Source organism: Callorhinus ursinus, unplaced genomic scaffold (assembly GCF_003265705.2).
Source record: "Callorhinus ursinus isolate GAN/ISIS: 27379988/994484 unplaced genomic scaffold, GSC_fseal_2.0 scaffold4, whole genome shotgun sequence".
NCBI lineage: Eukaryota > Metazoa > Chordata > Mammalia > Carnivora > Otariidae > Callorhinus > Callorhinus ursinus.
This window is the reverse complement of record NW_027397066.1, coordinates 43,592,698-43,616,393: the sequence shown is the minus strand read 5'-3', so window position 1 is coordinate 43,616,393 and position 23,696 is coordinate 43,592,698. Positions and strand designations below refer to the sequence as shown.

The 23,696-nt window shown below is 36.4% G+C and overlaps 1 protein-coding gene across 15 annotated transcripts in view; it reads left to right on the top strand.

Annotated features, from left to right (window-relative positions):
• The window catches only part of CLOCK (clock circadian regulator), a 154,739-nt gene that overhangs the window by 88,160 nt on the left and 42,883 nt on the right, over positions 1 to 23,696 (top strand). For all 15 annotated transcript variants that reach the window (XR_012377922.1, XR_012377923.1, XM_073891703.1 and 12 more), the window contains 9 exons: positions 1,646 to 1,735; positions 7,896 to 8,016; positions 11,336 to 11,449; positions 11,578 to 11,696; positions 13,886 to 13,968; positions 14,635 to 14,741; positions 16,509 to 16,656; positions 17,195 to 17,270; positions 22,073 to 22,214. Coding sequence is in view for 13 of the 15 variants with exons in the window: in XM_073891703.1 (XP_073747804.1) it covers positions 1,646 to 1,735; positions 7,896 to 8,016; positions 11,336 to 11,449; positions 11,578 to 11,696; positions 13,886 to 13,968; positions 14,635 to 14,741; positions 16,509 to 16,656; positions 17,195 to 17,270; positions 22,073 to 22,214 (1,000 nt within the window). In the remaining 2 variants the exon portion in view is untranslated. The remainder of the gene's footprint in view (positions 1 to 1,645; positions 1,736 to 7,895; positions 8,017 to 11,335; positions 11,450 to 11,577; positions 11,697 to 13,885; positions 13,969 to 14,634; positions 14,742 to 16,508; positions 16,657 to 17,194; positions 17,271 to 22,072; positions 22,215 to 23,696) is intronic.

Below are 23,696 nucleotides of genomic sequence, written 5' to 3'. Positions count from 1 at the left end.
TTTATCTACTGCGTGCCACATATATGCTAAGTGCTATAGATACAGTGTCGAAGAAGATATAGATGGTTCTTACTAGCAGTTGATATCCTTTGAGAGAGCCCTGTAATTAAAAAGAAATTTAAATTTAGCATAACTGTTTTGATAGGCCAAGAGGAACTTCTCTCTCTTATGGTATATCTTTCTGCTGTATATCTTCAGCATCCCTTTCACTGGATCTTCTTTTCCTTCAGCCTCTGTATATACTTGTTTCTTCCCTTGATACTTGGTCCCCTTAGAACTTCTTCTGAAGTTCTTTCTTCCCTCTGAAGTTCATAAAGGAGTAGTTTATAATCTCCTGATTATTCACTTGTCTCTAAACTCATTGCAGTGTGATTCACCTTACTACTGACATAACTCTTTTTTTTTAAGATTTTATTTATTTATTTAATTGACAGAGAGAGAGAGAGAGAGAGAGACAGTGAGAGAGGGAACACAAGCAGGGGGAGTGGGAGAGGGAGAAGCAGGCTTCCTGCTGAGCAGGGAGCCCGATACGGGACTCGATCCCAGGACCCTGGAATCATGACCTGAGCCGAAGGCAGTCGCTTAACTGACTGAGCCACCCAGGCGTCCCTGACATAACTCTTTAAAGTCACCAGAATTCACTTCTCATTTTCTTAGTCCTTATCCTATTTGATCTCATTTTACAGTGAACCACCCCTCTTCCTCCTCACTCACCTTGTCATTTTCTCTTCCATTGCCTTCCTTGACAACAGTGTTTTCTCTATTCTCTGTCATTTTCTCTGTCACTTGTCCTCCTCCTCATCCCCATGTGTAGATAATTACTCTAAGGATTTTCTTTGACATGATTCTGTCTTTTGCAGATTGTATTTCTTCAGCTGTCACTTCTTTGCCTAGGGTTCTCAAGTGAAAATACTTTATAAAATATAAAGTACAGGATTGCTTTATTATTAAGTATTGTATTCCCTGTACCAACTTCTCTCCTGAACTCTAACTTCCTATTTCTCAATACTTGCCTAAGTCCTTCTCTGTTCTTACTGCTACTAATTTCATTCAGATTTTCATTAACTTCCCTGACTCTTCCAAAAGCCTCTGAGATTTTCCTAACTTAATTCTGTTTCTTCTAAATCCTTGTACATACTGTTTCTAGACTACTTTTAAACAAAGTCCTTATGTCATGACTTGGTATTCAAGGCCTTTCATGATCTGACCCCAGCATACTTTTTCAGCTTAATTTCCCTTTCACTTTATCCCCCATGTATCTCCTTAAGCTTCAGTCAAACACCTTTTTGTTAATATATCCAAAAGGTGGAAATGTGTTCTTTCGTGTGTCAGACATAGCATTGATGTCATGTGTGCTTCAGATACGGCAATTTTCATATAATATACATATAATAATGGTAGAACATTAGGTATCTAGGTTTTAGAAGCCAGCTATCCCATATATGACCATAGTGTGATTTTTTTTTCCCAGAAGCGTTTAAGAATGCGCAAAGATATGTACTAAGGTATTGTAAAGGGAAAAGCTAGCATTTGGCAGCACTCTGCAAATTCCACATTAAGTCCTTTGTCATTTAATTAGATTTTTTTCTTTTCTGTCCTGTACATATTTTCTTTTCACTTAACTGACCATTATGTTTAATTTCAGGCTCTTGATGGTTTTTTTTTAGCAATCATGACAGATGGAAGCATAATATATGTGTCTGAGAGTATAACTTCATTACTTGAACACTTACCAGTAAGTATCCTGTGATCTCTTTCTTATCTAATGCCTATTTTAAATGTTCTAAAGCATGAGGAAGAGGACCTCCAGAGCAGTGTGGAATAGTGGCTAGAGTGGGACGAGAGCTGTAACCATGTCTCCTTGCTGTAACCATGTCTCCCCGTTTGGCAGTAACTGATATTTAACTGCCACTGTATCTAACCTCTGCCCTCCTGATTCTAATGCTGTTTTCAGTGTTTCCTTTTTAAACAGCCTCGTAACAGTGTTGTTAAATCACTGTAAATATCTTGAGAATAACTAATTTTCTAGGGAGGCATTTGTTTCTTTTGAGGAACTCAAATAATTTTCTCAAAAGAATAACTTAGAATAACTCACTAAAAGTAATAGGTACAGAATTTTTGTGCTTTGTGCTAGAAATGAGAGTTTTATAATAACCATATTCAATTTGTTTTCAATATGACTGGAAGAGTACAGAATTAGAAAAGAATTACATTACATAATTTTGATTAGGATGGTGAATACCTGAATTATATTTTGTTGTTTGCTGTTTTATTAAACATATATTTATTGAATATTCTGTGTCACTGTATGCTAGGTACTGTGCTACAATTGACAGTTTTTATTTAAAATGTAATTGTTTAAGAAATGTAATTGTTCTTACCTAAGATAGGGCTTGTAGTATAAATATTCTGAAATTACTTATAAATATTCTTAAATTGCCCATCTTTTGAAGACTTAAAACACTACAAAGTAAACTCTTCTGTAAAGGTTTCTTTCAGGAGACAGTGAAAAGTGCTATCTTCCTTCCTCTGATTATTCTGCTACTTTATACGTTACCAAAAGAATAAACTTCACACTTAAATGACCAGATTCTACAGTAGGTCTAGTTGGCATTTAAGTGTTCAGTCATTAATGTTTTCCCCGTTAATGAAAACCCTCTTTGCTTCAGATTCCCTCCTGGGTTTTTTTTTTTTTTTTTAACTTTTAATTTTAGAGCTATTTTTAGATTTACAGAAAAATGAAGAAGATAGTACAGAGAGTTCCCATATGCCCCATACCCAGTTTCCTCTGTTATTCACATCTTCTGGATCTTTTTAGTTGTGCCAGCCAAAGCTTATAGACTGGCAGGTGAATTTTTTGGTAGAGAAGATTGCTGCTGATCCAGTAGACCCATTTCATTTCATTCTGAGTTAATAGTAGCTTTTTAAAAATAGTTTTTTTTTGGTTTTGTCCAGTTACTTTGGATGCTTTGCCTCACATCACTGACATTGCTGAATTATATGTTATTTAATGGTTTGAAAACATAAGCACAGTGTCTTTTGAGAAAATGAAATAACACTTGTTTAGGATTATGCATAATAAAAGAAAACTATGTGCTTTTCTATTTTGAGTTGTCAGTAAAAATTAACTGTAACAAATAGTTTAAAATAATTTTTGTTTTAATATGCAAACCTTTTTTGTCTAAAATAGAATTTTGGCTGTTGCCTGAAAGGAAAGAAACATTAGCAAATCCCCAAGTTAGGCTGTAGTGTTTATAATTCAGTTTTCTTGAGAAATTAAAATTTGCCATTGTCAATAGGACTTAAAATTTTTAAATTCTAATTCTGACTGTAAAATTATAAAGCTGATACTTTAGGTCCTGCCAAAAGAATATTTTTCTTTGTCACTTCATACTTAGTGAAAATGTGCCTGAAATTCACTTAGGCACATTTTAACATATTTGTGGCTAATAATCAGGAGAAGGAATTTTATTGATTCCCCCCCCCCCTTGGTCTGACGTTCTGTAACAAAATCATAGGGTCATACAACCTCAGCATCAGAAGGGATTTTAGACCTCCTTAGCCCAGCCTGCCTTTGTGTTATCAGCAGAAATGTACCCAGAGAAATAGGACTTAATTATGCAAGAATTTAGTGAAAGTGCCAACACAAAAAGATCTCTTTACTGGGAACTTAAAATTGGTAACACTTGACAAGTTAAGATTGATTTCCTCACACTTGCTTAAATGTGTTCCTGAGAGAGGATATATTACACTTGTAATCACATGTAATATCAGGGGTGTGATTAACCGTGTTACAGTGTAACAGAGTCCAAGAGTAAGAGTGCTGCTCTGAAGATACTTTTCCTTTCCTTTCCTTTCCTTTCCTGCTCTTCTTAACTTGTTAGTTGGGAAGTATAAACATAAGTGTGTTTTAAGAAAGTCGGTGCAGACTTTGGTATAAATATAGTTTACAGAAATACAATTTAGAATTTTTTTTGAATAGTCATATGATGATTTTGAAAGCTTATTTGATAGAGCCAGAATTTTTGTTCCTTATGCCTGTACAAAAGGAACACAGTTGTTGTATCTAACATATATTTGACATTTTTTTTTCCAGAGGAGCTTTTAGTCCTTTTTAAGGCAACTTGTGTTTATATTTCCAAACTAACAGCAGTAATTTAACTGTTGGTTGTCTACCTGAAAGAAAAGGAAATTGGTAAGATTGAATAGTTTCCAATAAATGGTCACATTGACCTACTGTAGAAAAAAACAAAAAGGCCTGTATGATCCAGTAATTCCACTCCTGGGTATTTACCCAAAGAAAACACAAACACTAATTCAGAAAGATGTATGTACCCCTGTTTTTATTTCAGCATTATTTATAATAGCCAAGATATGGAAGCAACCCAACTGTTCATCAATAGATGAATGGATACAGAAGGTGGTGTGTGTGTGTGTGTGTGTGTGTGTGTGTGTCTGTGTGTGTGTGTGTGTGTGTCTGTGTGTGTGTCTGTCTGTCTGTGTGTATAATGGAATACTACTCAGCCATAAAAAAGAATGAGATCTTACCCTTTGCAACAATGCGGATGGAACTAGAGGGTATTATACTAAGTGAAATAAGTCAGATAGAGAAAGATAAATACCAGATAGTTTCACTTACATGTGGAATTTGAAAAATAAAACGAATGAATAAAAAACCCCAACAGACTCTTAAGCACAGAGAACAAACTAGTGGTGCAGAGGAGATGGAGGGAGGGGATGGATGAAATAGGAGAAGGGGATTAAGAGGCACAAACTTCCAGTTTAAGAAAAGAATGAAAAGAGAAAGACTATTGGTTTATGTCACATTATAAACAGCAGGTTTTATATTTCTTCTTCATGAAAATGATTGACAGAGATAGAAGGATCTAGGTAGCTACCATTTTATTTTCTTTCCTTTGAATTGTCTTTGGGAACTGAGTGGATGGTTTGCCAACATAAGTATGATCAGCTTCATTTAGAGATTTTAAGTGTAGTGGTTAAAGGAAAGTTTGACACATTAGTTAATTAGTTGCCTGCTAACTCTGACATTTCAGATTATCAAGTGTCAGGGGAAGCAGAATGGTGGGGAAGGATCACCTGTGACTGTACCATTCTCTACTAGTCATTCATATTTTCTCTATGAATATGAAACCTCCTGTAAGGGTAACATGGCTCAAATCATAATTTACTGAAATAGTAGAAGAAATTGTAGATAAGAATAAATAATAGAAAACTATAATCATTTCCAAAATGAAAGTTTTAGCTTTTCAAATTGGTGTCTTATTTTTCTGTTAAGACAGTTTTTTAGGGCGCCTGGGTGGTTCAGCAGTTAAGCGTCTGCCTTCGGCTCAGGTCATGATCCCAGGGTCCTGGGATCGAGTCCCACATTGGGCTCCCTGCTCCGCGGGGAGCCTGCTTCTCCCTCTACTTCTCTCTCTGTCTCTCATGAATAAATAAATAAAATCTTAAAAAAAAAAGTTTTTTATATTAGTATCAATGCTTATATTACTGATACTTTATTTTTATGTTTATAGATTTTATCTATATATATAGATTATAGATTTATATGTTTTTATATTTATAGAAAACAAAAGCAGTTTTCTTATTCATGCTTGAATTTTTAGTTCATTACTTCTAGAGGTTTTTCAGACTTTCAACACAATCTCATTAAAATACATATATTTTTGGTATGGTTATCCCTAAAACCTTTATCAAATAACTCCTTAATCCAAAATATTTTGCTGTTACATGCAAAGCATAGTGCTAATGTGCCTTGATTTGAAGGACAGGAGATAAAGGTGTAAGAGATAGGACCCTTTTGTTCACTCATGGGGTAGCAGGGCATAGACATTAAAATATAACAAATATTTTTTATGGAAAATGAATGATATGAGTAATAAATACTAAATTTTATTTTTACTGTGGATTATGGTGTTAAAGAGAACGCTTTTTTTAAAATTCGTTTGAGAGATAGAATTTAATGATTCACAGTTGCGTATAACACCCAGTGCTCATTATATCTAGTGCCCTCTTAATGGCCATCCCCCAGTTATCCCATCCCCCCACACACCTCCCCTCCAGCAGTCCTCTCTTTGTTTCCTAGAGTTCGGCATCTCTTATGGCTTGCCTCCCTCTCAATTTTTATCTTATTTTATTTTTCCTTCCCTTCCCCTATGTTCATCTGTTTTGTTTCTTAAATTCTACATGAGTGAAATCATATGATAATTGTCTTTCTCTGACTGACCTATTTCACTTAGCATCATCCCCTCTAGTTCCATCCACATTGTTGCAAAGGGCAAGAAGAGAATGGTTTTTTGAAGGAAATCATTTGAACTGGAACTTTGAAAGGTTAGAGTAGGTACAAATCTGTGGGAAGAGGGGGGGAGGATATTCTACTTCATGGGGTGGGTGAGGAAGGCTAGAGAAAAGAAAGAATGTGAATGTATGGCTGGTGTGGAGAGTAGTAAAACACCCTTTCTTACCTCCCACTAGCCTCCATGGTTGTTTTTTATTGTTCTTTGGGGGTTTTTTGTTTGTTTTGCTTTTAACAAAATCTTTACAGTGTTTAAAATAGAAACAGTGGAAGTGCTTTGGTTGAATGCAGGGGGAAAGACCCTTAGCCCGGCCTTCACAACACCTTCTCACTTCCCTTACCCTCCACCCCTTCCTCCACAGTTCTTGAGATGCCACTTCACTGTTCCCAGAATTCCATGGGGCAGTTTGAAAACGTAGAGAAACCAAGTAGAATGTACTAGATTTGGTAGGAAATGTGAAGTCACTGAAGTTTTGTCAGTGGTTCTTTTTTTATTATTATTATGTTATTTTTATTTATCTGAGAGAGAGAGAGTGCACTTGTGCATGAGTGGGGAAAAGGCTGAGGGAGAGGGAGAAGCAGACTCCCTACTGAGCATGGAGTCCGACTTGGGACTCAATCCCGGGACCCTGAGGTCGTGACCTGAGCCGAAGGTAGACACTTAACTGACCGAACCACCCAGGCGCCCCTTGTCATTTTTGATTCTGCAGCCATGGCACATCATAGATAACCTGATGTTTGTCAAATGAATGTTGGTTACTAAACCATGGTTAAAGCCATATTTTTAGCAAGGATTGTAACGTTTAACATACTACTTGACTCTTTTGTTATCTAAAAGCAAGGCTTTTTGACAATGGGTTACAGGATAAATGGCTGGAAAAATGAAATAAAAAAGAAAGGACACACTGGACAATTGAAATAACACCAAATCAAATCTCCTCTTCACTTAGCCAGCGGCTAATGCTTTAGTCCTTTGTTATAGTATACACCGCCATAATTTACCAGAGGTTTGGATATGTGGTAAGGCTGTATCTCGTAGCCAAAGATCTTTCTAATAAACTTTCTTAGTCCTCTTATATAGTAAATGTTCAAATTTAGTGAAACTTGCCTTTTCAAATAATTTATCAGACTTTCACAGCCAATATTGATCATAGATCTGATGACACTAGTATCAGAGGCATGGAGGTCATGTTAACTCTCTTCCACCTTTTCTTGTTTTTTGAGTTGTGCTCGATAACTTGGCATTTGTCAGTTTTTACAGATAATTGAAAGCCATATGCTCATGTGCTGTTTTAAGAATGATGGTATACTTTTATTTTTTCCCTTTTTTTTTATAAGATATTATTCATTTGACAGAGCGAGCACAAGGGGAGGGGGAGTGGCAGAGGGAGAGGGAGAAGCAGGCTCCCCGCTGAGCAGGAAGCCCAATGTGGGACTCTGTCCCAGGACCGTGGGATCATGACCTGAGCCAAAGGCAGATGCTTAACTGACTGAGCCACCCAGGCGCCCCGTGATACACTTTTAAAATACATGTATCTTGAATCACTAAAATTATTTTATTTTTTAAAAATTTCTTTTTCAGTCTGATCTTGTGGATCAAAGTATATTTAATTTTATCCCAGAGGGGGAACATTCAGAGGTTTATAAAATACTCTCTACTCATCTGCTGGAAAGTGATTCATTAACCCCTGAATATTTAAAATGTAAGTAGTCACCATCAAGCAAAAAAGTTAAATGTATTTGGTTGCATTTTCCTTTACTTTTGTACGTTTGTAACAAACACAGACATGTCAAACCATATTAACAAATAGCATCATTCCATATACCCTATTAGATCCTTTTTAAATATTAATATATATATATATATATATAATGGAATTATGACCACACTCTCAGGGTATATTGAAAGCCCATCTTTTTTGTTACAATACAATAGTTTTGCCATAAAAATGTATTTTACACAAAAATGGAACTTGACAATGTATTAAGAAAAAAATCTTTTTTTTAAGATATTCTCATTTTCACCATCACTAACCAATTGAACACTGAAACTGTAGGAAAAAATAACTTCTGTATTTCAAAATATTATTAAGTAAAGGAAATTGCTTTATTAAACAGAATTGTTATCATTTATTGGATATACTTAATATTCCTGGAACTTGTGCTATATCATAAGAGTGCCAAGAATAGTGAAAAATAGTCCTTGCCTTCAAGAAGTGCAAAATACTATGGTATAATCAGACATTTCTCTTAGATTCATTTGACAAATTAATTTGACCTGAATGTCTCATTTTCTCCACTAAATTACCCCTTGTTTAATCTGAAATTGTTTTAACACTGTTTAGTGTTTAATCACTTTTGTTCATGATTTAGAATATTTGACTTTTCTGGTAATATTGATTAATCATTTTAAAAATTATTTGTATTTTGAACCCTGAAATTCTGTAGCATACTAACTGTCCAAGAATAGAGACACACACACATACATTTATGTGTAACTATGTATGAATGTCTATCTTTGTTAAGAATGTATAGTCTGTCAGGAATCGAGAAGAACTAGAGACAAGGAGAATCCATTTGAAACCGACTTATAATTGCTTAAAAATTAAGTTATTAAAAAAATCAAGTTCTTATGACATTGACCGATAGACCATTCCAGGGAAGAAACCTGGGCTGGATATAGAGGCCAGTTATATGTCTATAAATAGTGCTTGATGTTGTGGATTGAATGGCATTGCTTCAGGTAAATGTATAGAGCAAAGAGAACAAAGCTGGAACTCTGGGACATAGCAGTAGGTGGACAGGTGAAAAGATCCACATTAGAGACCTTCATAAGGGCAGAATTGGCTGGAGAACTGAATGCAAGCAAGCTTCTGGCAGAAAGACAGCTCTTAGACTTCTGCTTCCAAGATCAGAGGTGAGGTTGGCAACAGTACTTTTTGATAGAGAAAAGCTTTAATTAAATGACTTCCTGACCCCTAGTTAAACAATTAATATACAAAATAAATTTATTTCCCCAGAAAAAAAAGTGTTCATGCCAAAGGAGTAACATGATATATAACAGGGGAAATTGCTTAGAAAATTCAGGATTCTGCAGGCTGGTCATTTGGGCCATAATGAAGGTGGGGTGGGTAGTACACGTATGATTTGTGTCCAGAGAAGGAAATTGGGCTTAATAGTTCATCCTAAGGAGTTTGATTTTTATTTTTTACATAGTGAGGAGCCAGTGAAAGGGGATTTGACAAAAAGTGGTGTGAAAAAAATGTATCTCAGGTGGAAAATTTTGAAAGGACCAGACTGGAGGTAAGAATAGCAATAGAAGTTAAGGGTGGAAGGGAAAGCCTATATATATATTATATATATATGAGTGTTGAGTAGATAAACTCAAGAGGACTTGGTATTGGGCACAGGTGACCAAGTGGCCAGGGATCATCAATGGGGAAGGTTTTAGGACGAAAGTAGTTAGATTTTGAATCTGTTGAGTTTGATAATAAAGCCATTCATGGTAATGACAGAAGAGTATGAGTTTGATGTTGTGAGCAAAAAGAGGTGTTACTAGTCCTTGAGTACTGAAATAATGATGAAGGTAATATTAGTCTAAGAGTAGTAGGCAAGATTGAATATGAGCGGCAGGAGTGTAGAAGCTTAAAAAATACATTTTGCAGTTACCTGGATGTAGGGTAATTTGTCTACTAAATTGGTGGTACTGGATGCTCAGTTGGAAAAAATGACTAATGAGAGCTTCCTTGGTGAAATAAATAGCAGGTTCTGGTGACAGATTAGTTTTGGGGCATATGTTAGGTAGAGAAGAGACCAAATTGATAGGGTTTCTAACTGGGGAGATAACACACATAGGACAAAGGAGAACAGTTGGCTTATAAGAAAGAGGGATAAGTTCACTTCCAGGTATTTTGAGTTTAAGTTACTTGGTGGGACAATCAAGTAGAAATGTCCTAAAGCAAATAGTGATATGAGATTTCGTCTTACATAAAATGTTAGAATTAGGGAGAGAGATTTAGGAGTAAATAAATTTACCAATGCCAATACATTTATAAGGGATAGTAAAAGATAAAAAGAACTTTTTTTTTAAGATTGATTTTATTTGACACAGAGCACAAGCAGGGGGAGTGGCAGGCAGAGGGAAAGGGAGAAGCAGGCTTCCCACTGAGCAAGGAGCCCAACGTGGAGCTCGATCCCAGGACCGTGGGATCATGACCCGAGAGGAAGGCAGATGCTTAACTGACTGAGCCACCCAGGCGCCCCTAAAAAGAACTTTTGTGAATGCCCATAGTTTGAAAATAGATTGACGGAGGGATTATAGAAGTAGTAAGTTAGGAAGGTAAGTTTCATGTTATGGGGATGAAGATGTAATGAGTTTTAAAAAAGAGGTAGAAACAACAAGGAAAGATCATTGAAGTTAACATTACAAATGTTGGTGATCTTCAGAAGAGAAATTTCTTCAGAGGTGTAAGGACTAACACCACATTTAATGAAGTTAAGGGAGATGAATCTATGAAAACTAGAGTACATAATAAAAAGGAAGATCTATGGTACTAAAAAGAATAGCATGAAAAACCCTTTGTTTAAGATGGAAAGACCTGGACAAATTTAAAATTGGAAAGTAAGGGCCCAAAGAAGAGAATGTATGGATTCTAGAGGAATGAATGACAGTGGTGTGCCCCTAGTCCTAGAGAAGGTAGGAAAGGCTGTTTGAAGTAGAGAGAGGCATTAGCTTTGTAATGGGAAGCAAAACCTTTCTTTGACATTAGAGTGAAGAATGAGAAGGAAGGACAGATAAAAGTGGGGAAACATATAGTTGCTTATATCAGAAGATCTGTCTTCTCTGTTAAGAACAAGGTGAGATCATCTTCTAAAGATATTCTACTTTTATGGACTAAATAAAATGTCCTTGAGGACTTCTATTGGAGAAAATAGTGATTATAAACTTACACAACTTTTATCATCTTATAGATCATTCATTATGATAAACCATAAATATATCACATTTTTTTCTCATTTCAGCAAAAAATCAGTTAGAATTCTGTTGTCATATGCTTCGAGGAACAATAGACCCGAAGGAGCCGTCTACCTATGAATATGTAAAATTCATAGGAAATTTCAAATCTTTAAACAGCGGTGAGTTAAAAAATATAGTGAATTTTAACTTGGTATTTCTTTAAACTCTTAAAGACACAGATGTTTGAACATCAATAACTAGATTTTATTGGAGTTAACTGATGATGTGTATTTCCTTACTGTTTCAGTATCCACTTCAGCACACAATGGTTTTGAAGGAACTATACAACGCACACACAGACCTTCTTATGATGATAGAGTTTGTTTTGTAGCTACTGTGAGATTAGCTACACCTCAATTCATCAAGGTATGTTTCTAATTTTATTTTCCAAAGAGGATTTCACTTCATATTATGAGAACTATCTTTATGTAATTTTTTTGTTGTTTCCAGAATAACTGATATTTCTTAACAAACATTAAAGCAGTAATGATCATGAGTCATTAAATATACATGGTCACGATAATTTTTCAATTTAAAATCAGTTAATTAACATATACTGTATTATTAGTTTCAGAGGTAGAGTTTAGTGATTCATCAGTTGCATGTAACACCCACTGCTCATTACATCATGTCCTCCTTAATGCCTGTCACCCAGTTACCCCATCCCCTAACCCCCTTCCCCTCCAGCAACCCTCAGTTTGTTTCCTAGAGCTAAGAGTCTCTTACGGTTTCTCTCCCTCTCTGATTTTGTCTTATTTTATTTTGAAGGAAATGATTTATCAAGGCACTCATTTTAAAATATATCTGCTTTGCATTTAGCCAGTGGTTATGTATCACCCCTGTCTTGCTTTTGTGCAAAATTTTAGAGTACTTTTGTATAGTTCACAATCTACATTAAAGGGGAAAGGCCAAAAATCTAGGTAATTTTTAAAGATTGCTTTTGAAAGAAATATGCAAGTGGCCTTTTACTTCATATAATTTACTTCTTCAATTTTAAAATTCAGTTAGATAATTTATTTTATTCCCTGGGGCCCAAGAAGTAGATGATTAGTAGACAAGTGGGAAGACAGTTCAACCACTAGAAAGTGGCTTGAAATAAGCCAGGCTAAGATTTTAAGTTTAGGGAGATACCATATTCTAGGACAAAATGCTGAAATAGCAGTTCGAGGATCTTAATCCAGTCTTGCTCTGCTTGTTCTGTTCTTAGGAAATGATAGCAAGGGCTAACATTTGCTGATCGCTGCATAATTCACATGTATTATCATTTAATTCTTGTAATAACTATAAGATAGTTGCTAGTATGATTCTCATTTTATTATTTATACATTATAATATATATTTTTTATTAAGGAAACTGAGGCTTTGGGAAGCCCAAAGTTGCAGCTGTTAAGAGGTAGAACTGGGATTAATTATAATTCCCATTCTCTCAAAGCCCAAGCTTTTAATTCACTATATTGTGCTATAGAAGGTCATTCAAGGACACAGAGGAGGTTGGAATACATTGCTGAGTATGACTAGGTCTAGGGTTACTGTTGTGGGGATAGGGATGGTGGGAGATGAGGTTAGAAAAGCAAGCAGAGTCCAGAAATAAAATGTGTTTCTTTGTTGTTTCTCCATGCTAGGAGTTTAAACTTTATCCTAACCACATGAGAAATCATGAAGGTTTTAAGCAGGGAAGTCATAATCTTACTTGAGTATTAGAAAGTAACTGTGGCCAGTTTAGAAGATGAGTTAAAGAACAGGGAGACTTGTCTGGGGAGAAGCTATAGCAATAATGTGAGCCAGTGATGGCAAGTCTAGAGTCTAATAAGACCCTGAAGATAGATGGGATCAAATAGATTTTTTTTTTTTTGAACTTAGAAGGTGAGATTGAAACGATCTGGTAATAGCCATTTAGATGGTTTTTAAAAGGGAAAATGAGATTGTTTTGTGACTATCAGATTTCTAGACTGATGGCACAACACCAGGTATGCCTCCAGTAACAAGAGGCAGAACTGTGTGAGTATGAGGAGTAAAGCAGTTAGTTCATTTTAGGACATACTGAGTTTGTGATGCGTGGGGGGACATCTGGACAGAAATATAGAACTGTAATTGAGGAGAGAGATCTGAATTTAGAATTAGGGTTTTTTTTTTTTTTAAGATTTTATTTATTTATTTGACAGAGAGAGACAGCGAGAGAGAGAACACAAGCAGGGGGTGTGGGAGAGGGAGAAGCAGGCTTCCCGCGGAGCAAGAAGCCTGATGTGGGGCTCGATCCCAGGACCCTGGGATCATGACCTAAGCCAAAGGCAGATGCTTAACGACTGAGCCACCCAGGCGCCCCTAGAATTAGGGTTTTATAAGCATGTGAGTGAATAGAGAAATATGTTGAGAAATACTCCCCCAGAATTCTGCATCTGTTTATTGCCACATTCTTTAATACTAGAAAATGAAAATGTGATTAAAAAATAAATTAGGGAAAAATTATCTAATGACTTTCATGGCTAACAATATTTAGGATTTTTCTAAGGGCACAGAACAGTATTTCTAAATTTTAATTACTAATTTGCTTGTAGGAAATGTGCACTGTTGAAGAACCTAATGAAGAGTTTACATCTAGACATAGTTTAGAATGGAAGTTCCTATTTCTAGATCACAGGTAACTTCATTTTAAATTCCATTAAAAGCTAAAAGTCATGTAATTAATGGGTTTTAGGGACAAACGTTTTCTAATCAGATGTTCAAATCCATTATCCATTTTTCAAAAACCAGAGGTTTCTCCCAAAACTGATTTTTCTTTTTTTAAGATTTATTTTATTTTTTATTTTTTAAAGTTTTTTTTTTAAATTTATTCATCTGAGAGAGAGATCGAGCGAAAGCACAAGCAGGGGGGAGGGTCAGAGGGAGAGGGAGAAGCAGGCTCCCCGCCAAGCAAGGAGCCCAACCGCAGGCTTGATCCAGGACCCTGGGATCATGACCTGAGCCAAAGGCAGATGCTTAACCGATTGAGCCACCCAGGCACCCCAAGATATATATATATTTTAAATTTATTTATTTGAGAGAGAGCGTGCACATGTGTGTGCAAATCGGGGTGGGGGGTGGAGGTAGAAGGAGAGAAAGCATCTCAAGCAGACACCCCGGAGAGTGTGGAGTCCAAAGACACAGGCCTCAATCCCACAACCCTGAGATTATGACCTGAGCTGAAACCAAGAGTCTGACACTCAACCAGCTGAGCCACCCAGGTGCCCCCCAAAACTTATTTCTAGTTGAGGTATTTCTTATTGTGGAAAAAGTTATAATATTGATTGTTTTATATGTAATTTAGAGCACCACCTATAATAGGATATTTGCCATTTGAAGTTCTGGGAACATCAGGCTATGATTACTATCATGTGGATGATCTAGAAAATTTGGCAAAGTGTCATGAGCACTGTAAGTAGATTTTAATATTTCTGGTGATAATAACTGCTTTTAGTCAAGTAAATAACTAATGTATTAATAGAAGGTGATAAAATGCAGACTTGTAACCATTTTTGTATTTCTGAAAAATACTGGAAGATTGTCTTTTTTGGAAGATTTTACTTTATAACCAATCCAGTAGGAATCCTAGATCAAACTTAAACTTGTTCCTGTTTTACATATTTTAATCTGTAATAGTAAGTACAGGTTTATAATATATAATGAACCTTGTTTTTGAAGTGTGTAAATTCTATATCCAGAGTAAGAGAAGTAGATTCCTTTGAAAATTGTATGTGTCAAAATATGACACTAATAAGTTTTGATATCCAGGCATGTAAGTCTGCCCAGGAGGCAGGTGCACATTTAAAGAAACTCTTAGAAAGCCCATAGTGGGTACTTAATGTTACCTGCTGTTATGGTTATTAGCAGCAGGAACATTAGCATCTCTTTGTGCCTGCCTGACACTATTCTAAACGATTTATATACGTTATCTCCATTACTCATCACCAGAGTTCTAGAAAGTAGGTATTATTATCTCCATGAGTAAACTGAGGCACAGTAAGGCCAAGTAATTTACTCTCAATCCCACAACTCATGGGTGGCAGAGACAGGATTAGAGTCTAGACCCTTTACCACATGCTATTCTTTCTTTGTTTCAGAAGTTTGTTTTAATGATATTTTATTTGCTTCTCTGATTCTCCTCCCCAAATCCTACCCTCTTGAAGTATCCTCTAAAGCTTAATTAGATATTTAAGATACTTTCATGATGTCTTAGGCTGGTTTAGTAAGCCTCTATATGAAAAACAAACCATGTTACATAACTGGAAGAGTTCAGAATAAAGTTACTTCACAAAAAAAAAGCATTCACTCCGAGTGATAGGGGCACTAAGCTCTATGATGTACTGACAAGATCGTACACTTCTCCTGACTAGCTGGGTAATTTTGGACAAGCAATTGAGTTTGTAGACCTTGGCTTCCTCATGAAGAGAGACAGAGAGATTGATCCCTGACCAGCATTTCCTAAGGTTTGTTTCACAGAATGCCAGTCCATTAAAAACAGATTTTATGGTCAAGGAAACCTGGGAAACATTTTGTAATTAATCCCTACCACCTCCTCACCCCCAGAATCATGACATAAATTAGCATACTCATAGTTTTGAAAAGAAAGACTAAGTAAAACTATTTAACACTGTTTCCCAAATTAATTTAACTACAGAACTCTTTTTTTGCCTAATACGTTACAAAACTTCAGAACTTAGAATCTACAGAGAATGTTTTGGGTAACACTGTACTTACCAGTTACTTTAAATTAACTTACTCTGATTTTCATTAAAGTTTTGAATTAAATGCTCTAACAATGCAGTCCCTGCCAGGATACCTATGGGAAAAAAAACCTCAAATGTGATTATTTATTGCTGTTATCCTCAGTTCTTGTTAGTAGGAGGAAGTGAATACGTGACTACTTCATTCTTAAGTATTTGGAAATGTATCGTGTGTGAAAAGTATCTGAGATCAGCAATAACTGATTCTAAGTTGGGCACTGTGGAAGATATGTTAATTGCTTGGGACCTTAAGCTATCTCTATAGAATAACACTTTTTTTTTATAACTGATAATGTGTTATTGAAAAGCCAGAAGAATTATGTATATAGATTTAAATGTAAATTATAGCTTTGGCTAAAACCCAGATTCATAACTAATTATATGAATCAATAAATATTTTTCTCTTTTCCCTTCTTAGTAATGCAATATGGGAAAGGTAAATCATGTTATTATAGATTCCTCACCAAGGGACAACAGTGGATTTGGCTTCAAACTCATTATTACATCACTTATCATCAGTGGAATTCAAGGCCAGAGTTTATTGTTTGTACTCACACCGTAGTAAGGTAATAATTCTTTTACAGCATTTCTGAATTATAGAAACACCGATAGTGAGTTTGGCAATGTAATTTTTAGGCATGACTTGTTAAGAGCTACAGTGATCTTTTTCCTAATTTTTGATACATGTTTTCAATGCATTATTAAATTTACTTACAGGCATTATATGGAAATAGAATACAGGTACAAATACATATATAATTCTTGACATAAACGTCATGGTTTAGAGCAGAAGCTGTGACTATCTTTTATGTACCAAAGTCCATCATGTAAAAGGAGCACTGGAATAGATAAGCATACTTTTCCTTTATTTAAGTCCTCTTTTAAGTACTGTGTAGTCAAAGATCATTTACCATAGCATATAAAACTTTGAGATACGTAGATTAAGATAGAACACTATAGATGTGTTCTAGGTTTGTGTAGTGCATAGCAAATAGTCTGGAATCCATGATGAACAAATAAGACATATAACAAACACGGAACACATCTCTGCAGTATTTTAAATGAATGATTAAGCACAAAAATTCTGTTTTTTTCCATTTGTAGTTATGCAGAAGTTAGGGCTGAAAGACGACGAGAACTTGGCATTGAAGAGTCTCTTCCTGAGACAGCTGCTGACAAAGTATGTATCTTAGAGTTTTAAAAAAAGTTTTTCTTCCCAATGAAAGGCAAGACTCAATAATTTATAGGAAAAGTATTTTTCAAATATTTCATTGCCTCACTTGTGACAGGGTTATAAATTATATTTTACTATTTTTATTTTATTTTTTAAAAAAATATTTATTTGTCAGAGAGAGAGAGAGAGCACAAGCAGGGGGAGCAGCAGCAGAGGGAGAGGGAGAAGCAGGCTTCCCGCTGAGCATGTAGCCCAACGTGGGGCTTGATCCCAGGACTCTGGGATCATGACCTGAGCCGAAGGCAGATGCTTAACCGACTGAGTCAACCAGGCACCCCTTTATTTTTATTTTAAATTTAATATTTTAAAACCTTATCTGCTTCTAAAAAAGATTTGAAGGGCCTCCTGTTTAGTGAGAGATATATCTCAGATTCAAACCAGCATTTCCTAATTGCCTGCAATATGCAAGGCTCTGGCGAGTTCTTTATATGAAGTGTGAAGTGTCATTTATTCCTCAGACATCCTTATCTCATGGGTAATATCCCCGTTTTGAAAATGTTGAAACTGAGGCTTTGGGGGGGAATCTCCCCTAAAGACACATGGCTTGAAATTTTAGTCAGAATCTGAACCCTGGTTTCTCTTTTCATTAATTCCAGGTAGAAGTATAGTATATCAGTTACCTATTGCTGTGTAACAAAACTTAATGATATAAAATAATACACATTTATTATCTCATAGTTTCTGTGGGTCAGAGATCTACGCCCAGTTTAGATGGGCCCTCTGCTTAGAATTGGTCATTGACTGGAATCAAGGGGTCAGCCCAGGGTCTCTCACAAGGCTGTAATCAAGGTGTCAATGGGGGCCACAGTCAACTGAAGGTTCCACTGGGGCAGAATCTGTTTCTAAGCTTCCTCAGTGCTTGTTGGAAGGATGGGGTTCCTCAGCAATAGTTGGACTGAGGGCCTTGATTTCTTGCTGGCTAGTGGCCAGAGACAGCCTTCAGTTCCTTTCCAGGTAGCTGTTTCCATCCAAGCAAGTAGGTAAGAAGATCCAGGGAGAGACACCAACAGGAAGATGAAAGTCGGAGTCTTTTGTAACCTATTCACAGAAGTAATATCCCATCACTTCTATCGATTCTGTTCATTAGAAGCAAATCACTAGGTTCAGCCTCTACTGTAGGGGAGGGATTATACAAGGTGGTGAATACCAGGAGGCGGGGATCATTGTGGACTATGTCAGAAGTTGCCTACAACAGTTATTTTTGATGTGCAGAAAATAAGTGGAATGAAAAGAATTAAGAATCTGTATAAAAAATGAGTTGAATAGGCAGCATTGCCAGGGTCAATATGGGAGATACCATTAAGTTTTTCAACAAACCAGTACTTCCTGGACATGGCTCTAGATGCTCAGAATACGTCGGTGAATAACCCAGAGTTCTCTGCAATCATGGATCCCACGTGAAAGAATTTTTTCGAAGAGGCTTTGTATGCTTAGTGGAAGAAGATCCAGTATGTTTTAGTAAAATACATTTTCTGAGAGAAGTGCTTAAATCTAGGGTTTCTTGAAATGAGGGAGGACAGTTATATAAATTAAAGTAATACAGAGGTCATTCCTCCTTGCTTTGTTTTCTCTTACGCCAGTGTCCAATCCTAAGCAAATTCAACTAGCCTTACTTCCGAAATATATTCTGCCTCTGTCTACTTTAGCTGTGTTTACTTTTACTACCACAGTCCTCCTGGAGATTAGGGTAGAAGTATATTTTTGAGAAACTTTAATGTGCGGATGGATTTTAAGGTCATGAATCTAAATGTGATCACCAGAAAATGAATGGAGAGAGAGAGAGAGGATGATGAAGGGCTAAGTATTGGGGCAATCCATCATTAAGACGTGAAGGAAACTCAAGGGAAATATCCAGTGAGGTATGAATAAAACCAGGAAACTGAGTTGTCCTAGAAGCCAAGAAAAAGTATGTCCATGAGGAGTGAACAATCAGCTTTGTCAGATTCGGCTGCAGTAGATTAAATTAAAAGAGCACTGAGAAGTGAGCACTGAGTTTAACAACGTGCATTCATTGATCAATAAGAGCAGATTGGGTGCAATAGTAATATGAGTGAAAGTCTGACTGGGGTGGGCTTAAGAGAATTTTCTGGGACAAGGGGAATTAGAGACAGCAAGTAGGGAAGGTTTTCCTACAAAAAAGAGTGGAGTGGTGCAGTAGTAGGAAGAAGAAGTAGGCTTAAAAGAAGTTTTTGCTTTTGAAGGTGGGAGAAATTATAGCATGTTTGTATACTGATGAGAAAGCTCTGTTGGAAAGAGAATTACTGATAGAGGTAGAAATGCTAGAGCAGTGTTCTTGAACAGATGAGAGAAGATGGGACCGCATCCATAGTGGACAGATAGGCTTTAGCTAGTGGAAAAATTATTCAGTGACAGGAATTTGGCAGACTATGATCTTTAGGCCAAATCTGGTCCTCCTCCTGGTCTTGTAACCCCCACAAGCTAAAAATATGTTTTCCACATGTTTTTAAGTGATTGAAAAAAATCAAAAGAAGGATAATGTTTGTGACACATTAAAATTATATCCTCAGATTCCACAGCCACACTCAGTTGTTTATATATAGCCTGTGGTTGCTCTTGTGCTGCAACAGCAGAGTTGAATAGTTGTAGCAGAGAGTGTGTGGCCCTCAAAGTCTATGGTATCGACTCTCTGACCATCACAGAGAGTGTCTGCTGATCCCTGATCTGTAGTGACATGAAGAAAGGCAGAATGTATGAGTACAGACGCTGCTGGGTAGATTGATAAAATGATAGGAGCTTACAGCAGCACTCTTCAGTGAAACAGGAAGCAGAGTAACCAGTCAGAGTGGGGTTAGGAGAGGACTTGTTGGAGGTTTGAGAAGAGGGGAGCAAGGATTAAATTGTTTCCTAGGAAAGTGAACAGACAAGGTAATTTTAGTCTAGCAGGCAGGATTAAGGGCCGGCTTGAGGTTCTTGGCCATTAATTTAAAGAGAGAACGGTCACCATGTTGTATTTCTTCAGCCACGTTCTGAATAGATTAAAAATTTGGTTTAACGAGCATTGGGATTTTTCCAGGGTAGTGTGGTGAAGGGAGATAGGCGCAGGATAGTTGATGATACAAGGGTGTGGTTATGATGATTAACCATGAATTTAAGCTGGATAAAGAAGGAAGAGAAGACATAAAATGAGAGAGTGATTGTGAAAATGTAGAATCAGTGTATTTTTATGTTCTACTAAAGGATTTAAAGGAGTTGGGATACTAAAGAGAAATGAGTAGGAAATATGGAAAATGCTGGTCAAAGACGAAGATGTTTGAAATTGAGATTATGGAAGGTTTATTCTTATGGTAATGACAAGGTCTAGGGTATGACTAAGAATGAGTGACTGAGGACAGGTGGAAATCAAGATCAAGGCATCAAGGAAGAGAGAAGTCATGATGTTGAACATGTGAATTGATACTGATACTGGTAATATGGAAGTAAGAATTAGTGAGGACTGAGCCAGGAGCAGAAATCTGAATTCAGGTGCTTTGTGAGGAGTGGCTACAAGGTCAGTAGATGACTTATTATAGCAATGAGAGATAGTCATATAGTGATAATGTGAGATTCTGGCTGTGAGTTTTGGGAAAGAGGAAAGGGAAAAGTTCTGGAAAGAGCAGTAGGAGGACTTTGTTCCCCTCCAGAGCAGGGCTCTGAAGGTTATGAGATAGAAAATAGCCACCACTTAAAAGACCTGTAAGGAAGTGGTATTTTCGGGAGACATCTGGGTTTTAGAGCAAGCCAGCAAATGGATGTTCAGAGGTGAGGTTGAGAGTAGGAGATTTTGCTGATTATGGATACTATAGTAATATTCCATGGTATGGATATACCACATTTTGTTTATCCATTCATCTAGTGATGGACACTTGGGTTGCATACATCTTTTGGCTATTGTGAATCATGCTGCTATGAACATGGGTGTACAAATACTTGTTTGAGTCTCTGCTTTCAATTCTTTTGAATATTTACCTAGAAATGGAATTACTGGATCATGTAGTAATTTTATATTTAATTTTTTGAGGAACCATCATACTGTTTACTATGGTACGTTCACTATTTTATATTCCTACCAGCAGTGTACCAAAGTTCCAATTTGTCCTTGTCAACGCTGGTGATTTTCTGGGGGTTTTTTTTGTTTTAAGTAATAGTCATCCTGATGGGTTTGAAGTGGTGTATCTCATAGCTTTGATATGCATTTCCCTAATGATTACTGACATTGAGGATCTTTTCAATGTGTTTTATTGACCATTTATATATGCAAGACCTTTGTCTGTTTTTAAATTGGATTCTTCATATATTCTGGGTGTTAATCCCTTATCAGAGACGTGGTTTGCAAATGTTACCTCCCATCCTGTGGGCTACCTTTCCACAGTTTATAGTGTTGTTTGCTGCACTTTTGCTGCCTGTGCTTTCAGTGTCATGTCCAAGAACTCATTGCCCAATCCAGTGTCATAAAGCTTTTCCCCTTTTCTTCTGAAAGTTATATAGTTTTAGTTCTTATGTTTAGGTCTTTGATCCATTTGATTTAATTTTTGTATATGGTATAAACTAAGAGTCCAGCTTCATTCTTTTGCATCTGTTTCTGTAAATAGAGAATGAAGCCAAAATTTTCTGGCTATAGAAAATATTACACAGGTACCTTTATCTTGTTGTGGGTTAAAATGGGGGAAGAAGGTTAGCAGGTTATATTGCTAATTTGGGATCTCTGAACTGAACCACAAGAAAACATTTATTTTACTCTGTCTCTTTAGAGCCAAGATTCTGGGTCTGATAATCGTATAAACACAGTCAGTCTCAAGGAAGCCTTGGAAAGGTTTGATCACAGCCCAACCCCTTCTGCTTCCTCCCGGAGTTCAAGAAAATCATCTCACACAGCAGTCTCAGACCCTTCCTGTGAGTACCCTAGCTTGAAAGCACTTTCTCTCAAGAGAGTCTTCTAAATTGTGTTACTGGTATCAGCATTTTTCATCAAATGCTACTTTATTTTTCATCAAATGCTACTTTATTTTTTTACATGAAAAGGTTTACTGTAGTACTCATTACTTTAAAAAGTTAGAAACACTCTTTTTAAGTTTTTTATTTTTTTTAGTTGAAGTATAACATACAGCGTTATGTTAGCATCAGGTCTACAATATAATGACTGAACAATTCTATACATAGTGCTCATCACGATGATAAGTGTACTCTTAATCCCCTTCACCAATTTAAGAAACAAATGAGCAAAGAAAAAGACAAAAAACCAGACTCTTAAATATAGAAAACAGAATGGTTCGTTGCCAGAGGGGAGGTGGGTGGGAAGATGGGTAAGATGCTACTTCAAAATGATAAATTTTTACATTTCTGAAATATACTAACCTTTCCAGTGAGCAAAAGCCATGTTGCTCACATTTAACAAAGAATTAAGTTTATAAAGTAGTGTATAAAATATTTAGGTAGTAGTGTTGGTATTAGTAAGTTGCTTTTAATCATCCCTTAAAAAAAAAAAAAAGCAAAACTGTTTATTCCTTTTTTATGGTAGAACCAGTCTGTTCTTTAAGCTGGCTTTTTTTTTTTTTTTTTAAGATTTTATTTGAGAGAGAGAAAGGGAGTGAGCCAGTAGGGGGATGGGGGGCCGAGGGAGATGGAGAAGCAGATTCCCCACTGAGCAGGGAGCCTGATGAGTGGCTTGATCCCAGGACCCTGAGATCATGACCTGAGCAGAAGACAGATGCTTAACCAACTGAGTCAACCCAGGTGCCTGTTTTAAGGTTGCTTTCTGAAAGTTTTTTTTTTTCCAGATTAGTTTTTATTTCCTTTGCAACAATTCTAATTTTTTTTGAATTCTATCAAACATTTATTGTTTTTGTAATTTTTATTTAAATTCAGTTAATTAACATAATGTATTATTAGTTTGAGGTAGAGGTCAGTACCCAGTGCTCATTACATCACATGCCCTCCTTAATGTTCATCACCCAGTTATGCCATCTGCCCATCCCCATCCCCTCCAGCAACTCTGTTTGTTTCCTATGATTAAGAGTCTCTTATGGTTTGCCTCTCTCTGATTTTGTCTTGTTTTATTTTTTCCTCTCTTCCCTATGATCCTATGCCTTGTTTCTTAAATTCCACATATGGGTGAGAGCATATAATTGTCTTTCTCTGATTAACTTATTTTGCTTTAGCATAATACCCTCTAGTTCCATCCACATCATTACAAATGGCAAGATTTCAATTTTTCTTGATGGCTGAGTGGTATTCTATTGTGTATATATACCACCCCTTCTTTATCCATTCATCTTTCAATGGACATCTGGGTTCTTTCCATAGTGTGGCTATTGGGGACATTGCTGCTACAAACACTGGGGTGCTGGTGCCCCTTCGGATCACTACCTTTGTATC